The sequence below is a fragment of the Bombus vosnesenskii genome, unplaced genomic scaffold, assembly GCF_011952255.1.
Source record: "Bombus vosnesenskii isolate JDL3184/JDL3185 unplaced genomic scaffold, Bvos_JDL3184-5_v1.1 scf7180000014105, whole genome shotgun sequence".
Lineage (NCBI taxonomy): Eukaryota > Metazoa > Arthropoda > Insecta > Hymenoptera > Apidae > Bombus > Bombus vosnesenskii.
The window spans coordinates 1914289-1926530 of record NW_022883371.1 but is presented as its reverse complement, the minus strand read 5'-3'; the positions used below and the strand labels follow the sequence as shown (position 1 = coordinate 1926530).

General features: G+C 32.9%; 1 protein-coding gene across 4 annotated transcripts in view; it reads left to right on the top strand.

The window, feature by feature from the left end:
- Positions 1 to 12242, top strand: part of LOC117239736 (rap1 GTPase-activating protein 1) — a 250913-nt gene that overhangs the window by 36711 nt on the left and 201960 nt on the right. For 3 of the 4 annotated variants that reach the window (XM_033505552.1, XM_033505553.1, XM_033505551.1), the window contains one exon: positions 3699 to 4463. The exons of the other annotated variant lie outside the window; for it this stretch is intronic. In XM_033505552.1, coding sequence (XP_033361443.1) covers positions 4423 to 4463 — 41 coding nt within the window. In that variant the 5' untranslated portion in view covers positions 3699 to 4422. The remainder of the gene's footprint in view (positions 1 to 3698; positions 4464 to 12242) is intronic. 4 annotated transcript variants of the gene reach the window in all.

Sequence of the window (12242 nt, the reverse complement as noted above, 5' to 3'; positions counted from 1 at the left end):
AGGAATTTTAACACATTCGAAATCGTTATCATCCATTACTGTTGCGTTTTTTTCGTGTAAAAGTTATCAATCATCAATACCATTATTTCAGTTATTTCATTATTTCAGATAATATGCAATTCTTTAGAAAATGAAAATTTCAATAAAAATTTCGATTGAATATTAGGGAACAGTTGATTCTAATCTAGATTAGGTACAAAGTTAATGGTTTAATATTCGCTTGTCTTAATAGGTATATCGTTATACACATAATAAATTTAATTAGTCGGAATTACATTCACTTTCTAATGTGTGATTGAGAAAGTGTTAAAGTTCCATGTGAAACTTTGAAAAGTGAAACGTATCGAGTTTTCAGAATCTACGTTCGACAACAAGCTTGAGATCATTCCTAGTAAATTATGTACAAATTTATTTATTGGAAACTTCCATCGACAATTTGTTGCATCCTACGTACAAGATTTATAAGGTTTACTTAAACATTACATTTTTGGTTAAGCGAAGAAAACGCTTCGTATCCTCTTGTAACATTTTTTATTTCATTCTAACTGAGATATCGGATATTAACTTTCAACGATCTTTTTTAATGAAATTTTCAATTGCATATTTACTGTTCGTCTTTCTTAAATTAACCAAACACACCTTCGCGTTCAAGTTTCTTCATCAATATTGCTTGTTACGAGTTACGAGAACTTATCAGATAGATAGATAGTTTTATTCCAGCCTGGCGGCCTTAAAGTAGGACTTGCATTTCAATTTTTATGAATTTTCAACATTGCACATTACTACAAATATCTCTAATCATCAACAACTGTCTTTACAACTTGCGCCTCTAATTTTCTGCAACTCGAGAACTTATTAATTAGTTTTATTTCTTCTTTTAAATTGTTCTACCCAGGTCAGAACCATATGTTGTTTTCACAAGACAAAGTAGGCGATTCTTTAGAAATAGATCCCTACAAATGGTAACGCCTTCTCAAAAATGCATCGTACGAAAATGCATAAAACATTCAGTTCTGTATACTGAACGAACCTAACAACTGAACAAGCTCTATCTGTATTTGAAGTAGAGTTAGACAAAAGTGGTAGGAAAAAATTCTGTACTATTCAACGAGCTGTAACATTTCATACCACAACCTTTTTTTCATATCTAATTCTTGTAAAATGAAATTATATTTCAGTGGAACTATACAAACCTTTTCTGTATAAATTAATTCTTCGAGTTGTTCCAACTAAAGCTATAAAGTCAGATTAGTTTTTTGTTCCTTGATATTGTTTCTTGACATTTCCCATTATACATGTCATCGTCATTATCTTTATCATATGGTTACTAACATATTAAGATTATATTAAATGTAGATGTAAATATAAAATAACATAAGTAGTACGTATATCGTCGCTCATAATCATATGCAAATATATAAGTATTTTGAAAAAGTTATATTAATAACTAAAAACTAAATGAATTAATGAAATGCTAATGATTAATGATTATACTTATTATGTTTTTGTAAAATGAATAGTATACATATACAGGGTGATTGGTAACTGGTGCTGCAAGCGGAAAGGGGTGATTCTATTCGAAAAAAGAAGTCGAAAATATAGAATAAAATTTTTTTTTTAATTTTTCCATCGAGACAACAATCTACAGTGAGATCCGTTATAACGAGACGTGATAAAGTGCACGCGTACTGAGCGAAAGTTCAAAGTCGATTTTCTCGAAAACAAAGCCTTAAACGAAAAATTTTTATTCTATATTTTCGACTTCTTTTTTCGCGTAGAATCACCCCCTTTCCGCTTGTACCACCAGTTACCAACCATCCTGTATATATATATGTATGTATATCATATGGAATATAAATGGTAGTGGATTGAAATGAAAGACGCGACAGTGTTGTATATGATCGTAAATGTTATTGTTAGAATTATATCGCATAATCGTAATAGTCTCTGTAAATTTTATTTATAGAATGATAACCATACGAACAAAGGATAATGAATTCTTTAAATAATCATACTATTCGATACGGTCTGACAATTACAAATTCCAATTCTTCTATTGCATATTAAAAGTAGCCATGTAAATTTTATCGTGTCAGAATATAAGTTCCAACAAAGGACAAAATTGTCTTGGATAAATTTTCTATTTATAATTTTGTAATTAAATTTGTATTCAAAGATAACCAAGTATTTAAATACTTTTGCAATAGTTACGAAGAAAACACGATAACAATTGTTGATTTCACGTTAATATTCTAACATCCTAATCGTTGAATGTGTCTGCTGTGAAGATAATTAAACAATGTAATGGAAAATATAGAGAAACTTTTTCATTTACTTCTTTATATTATTACGTTGAAACGGATAAAAATAAAATATCTCGTGAATTCAGTATTTAATGGTCTTGTCTTGTTCACCGATGCACTTGTAAGAAACATCACGCGACAGGATGATAGGGCTTGTTAAACAGGGCAAACTTTTCCTCTACGACATTTTTCTAACTTCTCTTACAGAATGGAGATATAATTCGACACAGTCGCTAGTAGCGTCCCGTATTTTCTAAAATTATTGACAAGAACAATATGACATAGACACTACACGATAAAATACACCTACACTACAAAAAGGAATGATCTCAAAGTTAAAGTCTGCGTTGTTAGACACATCGAAAATTCAACGGATGTTTTTGTAGATAAAATGACGTTAATCCGGTCGTGCGCGTCGGATGCATCGCGCAACAGATAAATAAATCATGGCAGAATAAATTATCGTCATCTCAAAAAATAATAATTTAATCGCCACACGTTCGACGCTCGCTTTTAATAACTCATCGTGTAAACGAGTCACTTTCGATTCGACGGTTCGTGCTTCGATATTCAACGTTCGGTTATTATGCGTATGAATTAAATTTCAACGAATAATTAAGGTGCAAGGATATCGTGCATGGAAATTTATATCCACTGGAGATGTATAGCCTCGGACGTTGTTGATAATATAATTGAAACGTCCGGAAGATGAAGCCCGAGAGTGTTCCTTTTTGTCGTTCGAACCGTTCATGAGGATCGTTCGTTAACCGATAAATACCGAGTGACCGAAGAGGCAAGAGAAAATTGTCGAAAGCGCGAGAATTTCTTTGGTCAGGTATCCGTTTCTGCGTGGCGCGATAACGTAATTGAAATGTCTCGAGGCTGAGATTCTGTTCGGAATATTCCCGCATAAATCACAGCCGTCCGATCGACTCCTTTAAGTGGATCATTCGTTAAATGTAAATGTTGCAATAGACATCTCGCCGGGGTTCGAAGTTGTACGTACAGATTTTCCTTGCTCCCTCTTCTCGCTCGCGAACCGATTACGCACGGCGAGGTTGCCTCCGGTTTCCGATAATGCCGGCGAAACGTTCTCGATGCGCACGCTTTTATCTACGCTTTAAAGTAAATTACAAGTTCTTTCTGGAAGATTTAACCTCATCGTGCTGTCCGAGCGCGACGAACGACGTGGAACGAGCGAGCATCGAACGAGAGATCGACTACCAAGCGAAATGAATCTTGTACTGGATTGTCGTTTCCGTAAAAGATGCTGCAACTTCATCAAAGTTTCACGACGACGTTTGAACATGAGGATATATATCGTGCGACTCGTTGCCACAAATGGCTAGCGGAAACGCTCTGACTCAGTTCGCTTTTTTCTGCTATCCGACACAGGGCTCTGATTAAACACTCGAGGGGATTGTCGATCGAATGCCGAGCGTCGCACACGAGGCCGACAGAAGCTACGAGAAACGCGGAAATCGTACGTTGCCGATTTTCGAAAGGACGATTGGCCTGATCGAACAGAACGTTGTCTAATTAAACGCCACCCATAAGAACACGCATTTGCTTCTCTTACGACGTTCGACATTACGATTCAATCGTATTCAAAATCAATCGTCGGATATCGTAGTTACACGTCGTAAGTGTACTGCACCAGATTGCTGAGTGGATCGCGCATAAAACATACACGCGAAGAGCAAATGAAATAAACATTTTGCGTGTTCTTCGGTACATATTTGAAGGAATCAAGAAAGAGAGCAAACGAGAAAGATTTACTTTGGACGTCTGTTAATCTGCAAAGGATTTTTCCGAACTTTTCGAACTGGTTGCCGTCGAATCTAAGTGTTCGATAACGCAATTGAAAGATCCTGAGTGCATACACACGTGCCGAGCGTATCGAGCATCACGTATTTACACGCGTGTTCGATTCGAGGCTTCGGGGACGTGGTACCGTTTGATTCTTCGTGTTAGACTCTGTCGATATCGGCCACCTTCCGGTCGTTCCACGGTCCACGTTCCTCGACGACCGGGAATTTCGCGATTCCCACGAGCTGCTTCACGCCGCAACTTCCATTCGATTTTCCTTGGAATTGCCTCGTGTGCGACTCGCCCTGAGATGCTGAAGATACGCATGTTGGATTACATCGGGGACACTGGGTAAGTGTTCTTGCGACAGTTAATAGTTGTCATTTTGTTTAATATTTCAACGCATAACTGCGAGCTTTGATCTTGACAGATCAAAAGTCGTGAACTAGCGGCATGTCCCTGACGCGCGCTCCTAATCGGTGCGTTGCGTAATAATTATCGTTTCGCTATTTATGTTGACGTGCGTGAAAATGCATGCATTAAGCAAAAGCGAGGTTCCATTGCCCAGAGTGTTGCTTGTAATTATTCAAACGATAACGAATCTCGATTTTACTTTGACAATTATTCTTCTTTATAACAATAATACTTCTTTAATTATTTCTGATACTTATACTGTCTTATAAAAGGGTTTTACGAAACTAAACCTATTCGGAAACCTTTTAAAATATTGATTAAGACATAATGGTTTTTATTTCATTAGTCAATTTCGTTAGTTTTAAAATGTTCCCTTGTTCATTGCAAGACTACAATTTTTATAAAAAATTGTCAATGAAGTGGAACTTGTATAGTGATTTGTTTTCCTTTTAGAAGACTTTAATCATATATTTTTCATTTTGCAAATGTTGCATATTTCGTACGTGTTGTACATGTCTCTTAGGGAATTATGCAAGATTATATTATCTGTTATTTAGTAGTTCACTAACATTATGTTATTATTTTTCACATATATGTTTATCATATTTGTTTTTATTAAATCTAATTCAATATTGTTTATTAGAACTTTGAACAAACTCTAAGTGCAAGGTCACACACAAACATATCGAGAGAAATCTAACGATGAGCTAAAGATGTTGGAGAAATTATGTCGGAGTAAAATACGATTTTGAAGAGAAATCCAACTTCAAAGAACTCTGTTACGAATTAATGAAATTTAAAAATCGTGGAAATATACTTCAAGAGAAATAAATTTAGATATCTACTATGAATATATATCGAGTTAGTATAAAATAACTTTAACTGACAATACTTATTGATTAATTGTTACTAATATAGACAAAATATTTATCATATCGTTTTCTCAATATACGAAACTATTTATTGCATACGTTACGTATTCGTTGCAATATTTTAGTATATTTGTACAACAATAAATTTTCATATTTTACATATTTCCTATCTTCATTGCAAATTAAAATCACGGAGTACTTTATTATCTTCAATAGACATATATGATTTACAAATCCTGAAATTCGTTGAAAATTATGAAAGATTCATAGTTCCTAATAATACAAAATCATTTTCCATTCAAATTCACACTCCCTATACATAGCTAATATAAGCCTATTTTAGAAAGCTGTCCAATTAATTGTATTTTTATATTTATCTTGAAAATTCTATTCCAACGTTTATTAATCTCTTTTTCATCTTGGTTAATTATCAAATAATCAAGTATATTACTCATTTATTAGTCCTTCTTACGATAAAAGAGTTAATGATACGATCGCATAAAGACGAGAAGATTAATATCCTTTTCGAATCTTCATAAAGAATGAACTTTTACTAGCAGGCATTTACTTTACTAAGCTCTTAGCTACGCTTTCTGTACGGTAACGTAAAGTAGCATATGCATTTATAGCGACGATGCCTTTACCTTCGCGTAGCTTTGTGAGAGCGTGAACAGACTCATTCATAGTCCAGTCGCGAAATGATGGGTTGAAGCGTAGATTCTTCGTTTTAGGTCGCTCGGCATGCGCAATAACGTTCATTTGCGCGTGTAGGTGATTACTTTATGTTAATAAAAGAGACTGATATTTGGCCCAGATTGAATTGGTAATCCCTAGGCGATTTTGCGAATGACGCAAAATATCGACTGTGTTCACGTGTTTTAATTAATTTCGTTAAATGTCGTTGGTTGACATTTTTTAGAGAAAAATTCTTTGATGAAAGAATGTCGCGGTTCTGCCATATGATACATTCTAAAAAAGTAATAATTATTTAAAATGTTTAAAATGCTTGTTGGAATATGAAATTCTTGAAAACTATTCAGATTAACATATTTTCACGCGATGATTTCCTTTAAAAATGGACGATTAAGTTCTTCATAAAAGACAACAAATTTTAATGAGGTATTAGAATTATTATAATTTTTAAAACGAGCAAATCCTTTCCAACAAATTATAAAACTCAATACATGATCGATTTAGTCGTTAATAATCTATTTTAATGGTTTAATTTTGTTAAACAATTAATTAAATGTTTAAAAAATTTTTTAACGTGGCATCAAAACTATAACATACAAAATATTTTTACTTACGTGTGGAATACTTGAGCTCTAAATTAATTACTTGAGCACCAAAATACTAGAATACTTAAGTATTAGAGATTCTAGAATTTAGTAGAAAAACGTATTATTTCTGCAATAAAAATGTGTAACCGAAAAGAGGTGGGAAAAAAAATGGAATGTACAGTTCTGCTTTAACATCGCCATACTGCGGGGATATCCATGCACTTTTACAAAACAATTTGAAAGTTGCATTTGGCAGTAAGGTCGACGGGAAACTGGTTTTTTCGATTTTTGGAGTGTGAAAACTGGTTGTACGCGAGATAAAATCGTCTAAAAATGGTCAAAATTACATATAACAGCCTCTCGTTATTTTCTATCGGTACGTTGGTATATAACATTGGTCGTGTCTCGCGTTTCCCAATTATTTTTCATTCGTGCGGAACGCGATTTACTTAACCTGAGGGCAATTAAACGAACGAGTAGGAGGGTTAGCATATTTCGACGCCTTAAATCCCACAGTAGTAGGTGTACTTTTTTGTCATGACATGCTTTTAAGAACAGACCAGGTATTTGCATTTGGAATGAAATTATGATTGGGGAACCCATTTTACTTGTCTCGCTGCCGACCACTAGAAATGTATCGTCCGGAATACTAATGAACACGCTTGAGAACAAGACCGATATTCTTTTTCTCTTCGAATATAACGACGGCTCTGCAACGTACTTAACGTAGATAAAATTTAAGACGAAATTAGAACGAGCAGAGACCTCATTTTGTCAAAAGGGTTCGCTACGGCCAGATAACCTTAAATCTCTCAAATTTACGATACGCTGTTTCGTACGTAATTGCACCATTATCGTTTAAATATTTGTCAAGAGCTATCGAATGGCGCTTCGTCGATACATTTGCCGTTTCTACAGAGTGGTCCATAAATCGCTTTCCCATCTGAAAAGTGCATAACCTTCTTTTTATTGTAGGTGTATTTTTAGATTTTCCTTCCCGATTTTTTAAATCCATTTTTTTTTTTTTTTTGGAAATTTATAATGGAAAAATCTACAACGGGGCAACGAGCAAAGATAATTGAATTTTATTTTCGAAACGAGTGCTCCATTATTCGAACGCAGAGAGCATATACTTGTTATTTTAATGATAAAACCGACAAAACTAGCGATACGTCATTTGGTGCAGCGTTTCCATCAACAGGGTTCTGTCGGTGACCACGTTCAGTACGTATGGAGGAAAATATTGAACGTTCCCAGGAGAGCGTTCATGAAGAACCTGGAACATCCATTCGAAGACGTTCTCGCTAACTTCGACTTTCAAGGAGTTCACTACAGTGTATCTGAGACTCGGTGGTAACGAGATGGGGCAACTACTCATGCAACCAGACTCACGATGTAATTGCTAGGAGAAATTTTTGGAAATCGTTTCATTTCGCGAGCTTGCAATTTTAATTGGTCTTCCTGGTCGTTCGATACAATGGCACCGGATTTTACAATATTCAAATGGAAAAGCGACTCAAATCTGAATTATCGAGAGATTGCAAGATCCTTTTACGCAATTGCGAGAACTTCTAGACAGTTATCTGTATGCAATGTACCTAATGAATATAGATGTATTGTACCAGGAAATCCAAGAACTTATATCTCCCTTTAAGAATACTAGAACAATTTTTGAAGATCGGTTTGTTCAATGATTTTTGGAGTACTGTTGCGTTATATTATCGTATAAATAATCCATAAATTTATTTCACTGAATCGATTGTATAAATGATCTACAAATTTATTTCAGCATAGCTTTCATATTTAAGTAAAAAGAAAAGAAAATACTCTTGAAGTTTTATTTTAAGGCATCATAATAAGGCTCATGAGCTTGAGTCTTTATGGTATGCAGAAAGAAATAATTTAATGACACTTCAAATTGTTCTTTTTACTGCAATTTATATAGGACAGACACATTTTATGGAGTAATGATTGTTAGGTTATTACTCACGCTTGTCAATCGAAGAGATATATTTACGTCTAGTTATTGAGATATACATACGTATGTCGTAGTTGAAATATGACGAATAGAAGGTAGCATATGTAGAAAGATTTATATTGCGTAAATATAGACGTAGAAATTTCCAACATTATATTGGATTGAGTATAATTTTTTGGGAATTATTAACATCCTTATAGAATTAAAGTTATACGACTCTTTTTTATTGCTAACTTTAAGGTAACAAATCTTGAAAGATATTATTTATCACATGATTTAAGCATTTATTATTATACTAGTTCGTGGTATCTTTCTTAAATGTGGAGTTTACCGAGTAAATTCTTTATTTCGCAAAATTTCATTTAGTTTGTTTAGTGTAGATATTGTTAATTAGGTGTCAGTTGGTTAAACATATTTTTTCGTTTATTAATTCATTTTCTATATTATTAGTGCTTTTTTGAAAGTTATAAATTATTCAATCGATTTTGTTACGATTGTAAATACGCACAATCGAAAAACGTTTCTTCGAACACAACTGTCAGTTACCTGTGTTTTCTATAAATCGCAAAAAGCTATATTACTTTTATCAATATACAGTGTAATTTTGCTAACACAATATGTAGTTATTTTTTAAATTCCATTTTCTTGTAGCTTCTGTTAAATATATGTAATCAATTAAGTTTCAATTTATACGTGTTTATCTCTTTCAAAAATACCTGTTCCCATACAAATCACACAGGTCCATGTATGTCATCCTTTATAAATGAAACATTCATGAGATTAACACATAATTATAGAAATATTTATTAGGTACTCGATACTCAAATTTGCTTACTGAAATTATCTGAAAGCGTGGTTACTTGTTCATTGAAATATATTTCTATCCATTTGAAATCAATTATTGTCCGTTCTATGGAACTAATTTTGGGGCGTAATTCTCCAATGGTAGTTAATGGAATGGTCAAAGCGCGAATCCGCGAGAATACGTTTCTAATTTCCTGTTTATTCATCACGACCCACACCGTCAATTTATCCGCGATATAATAAAGGCCGGTTTGTGGGTGCAAAATGTTGGCAAATTGATCTAATGAGGTCGTCGATGCTCGAACAGGAAGGCAAAGAGGCGTCAGAAGGTTTCACTCGGTGAAACTTTTTCAAGCGGCAAGAACGAGAGCACTCGCTTCGTGACGCGTTATTTTTAAGCCGCTCTAGCCTTTATAATTTATACGTTGGTCAAAAGTTTCCTGATATAATTAAAAGAATCGTATTATAGTTGGAAAGTGTCGATTTCTACGTTTGTATTTTAAATGCAGAATTAAAAACAAAGGCAAATTCTAGACTAACGAATTTCTATTCGCATTTAATGGTACTTAAATTGTGTTTTTGCGTGTGTTTCAATAGAATAAAAATACAATTGTTAATTATAAATATTAGATGTCAGATAACAGTTGATGTATTTGCTACATACCATCCGATATAATTATATTATATGTAGAAATAGTAACACAAGTGTAATTACTTATACTAATTAATCTGTACTAACATACGAACAAAATTCAGAAACAAATACTTTTCAGAAAGTTCGTAAAACACCTTAACATTTTAACGATGGAGGTACGCCAATTAATTTCCTAAGCAATTCTTATATTATTTACGAGGAGTGAGATCGCAATTAATTTTTATAAAATACGATTCAAAGAAAACGATGGATCTTTCTTTCAATTTTCTAAAAATATCCTTGATAACATATTATTCTTTATGATAAGAGCATCTCGTCGATAGAGTGTTAACAGATATAGAAATAAATGAAATAATTATAAAATAATATTTTATATCTCGCCTCGTACTTCACATGAAACATGTCAACCGTTGTTATAAATTTTACTTTTAGAAAATTAATAATGTTTCTGGAATTTAATGCTTAATTTTTTTTATTATAGAATATAGGAGATATAGAATATACAAGAGAGAATATAACAGATTATATTCAGATTAAATTTTATTCAAAAGAAAAGACTGTGAAGAATGATTCATTACTATTACTCATATATTCACATTTATATCCAGGAAGTAGTTCGAAATGTTATACTCACTCAGCTCGCTCAGTTTTAAATGAAAATCGTTAATTTATTATTGAAAAAGATAGAAGGCGATGCGTATATTTAAAATTAATATTTCAATATCTACTGTTTAATCAGAAATTATTTACTTAACTAAACTTCAAATTATTTTTTAAAACGATTAAAATTACAGAAGTTACCACAAAAATGTTTTTAACTTAATAAGTATATTAGTATTGTCTTTAATATTCAGATGTTTATATTTCATAGGAACATTGGAAAATAATAATATTCAAAGGAAATAAGACATATTTCGTACATGTATCTGGTTTACATCAACTAATAAATAAATAAATAAACTATTTCGCATATATCCAAGGCATAGAAGATACGAGCAATTTTAAATTACGTTTAAATGCAGACACATACATATATATAAACGGCACAGCACGAAAATTCCATTTTTCAAACGACAATACGTTGTGCCGGATTTTCCGCGAACAAAGTGGGTGCAGGCTTTTAGAGTGCGGTTTTGCGGACTGTCCACATTGTCTGCGCTGACTATGTATGTTCGACGATTACCAGCCGAAGCTCGCAAATTCGATTGCGCATCCAGACCAAGCGCGGCGTGGCGGTTGTTCCATCGTGGATATGTGGCGAACGCTATGACATCCTATAGGAAGTTATGAGATGGGATACAAGATTGCAGAATTCGTATTCTTGATTTCTTCAGAAAGCAATTTAGAGTAAAATACAGTTGGCAACCTAGCCTTATTCTACATTACTCAATCTACGATATTACTCGAAATCTTATATCCTTTGCAATTTACGCATCTTCCTGATGATGTTGCTAGTGATTGATATTAGGCAGACATTCTTTAGATATGTATGCTTATTGTTAGATAGATAATTTATATTCTTCGTAAACCAATATGGTAAATGGAATTGATATACTTAAAAAATATTATAAAATGCAGTTTGTCTATGCATCTACGAGTATTATCTAATAAATAAGTACTATCTATTAGTAACTAATACTATGTACGTTTTGAGGAATTGGGAAAGTATAGTCGTGGTATATATTTTAATCTCGCTCTACTTGTCAGCAGGTATTTCTTTCATTTTTATTTTTTAAACAAAGAATCATTATCTGAAAAAAATGAAAAGAAGACGCGTTACATTTTCATGAATCTAATTATCATCACATTTCCTCATTTTCTTACAGCTTTCAGAATCTTTCTATCACGTTTCGCATTTAATATACTTTTTAAGTTGATGAAACTATTTGAATTGAGGTATATAGTTCACTTCTTACAGACTTCAGGTTCCTGTTCACACAAGCTGAGGTACTTGACACTACACATATTGCGTATATGCATCTGTCTATTCTATGAAATGTCATAGCTTTGTAAATTTTTAAAAATTTCGAAATTTTTTCGTTGTTTCACTTATATGTGTATTAATACATGTACTAAATAATATATTATTATTTATACCATTTAAAACGTATTTCGTGGCAAGGAACA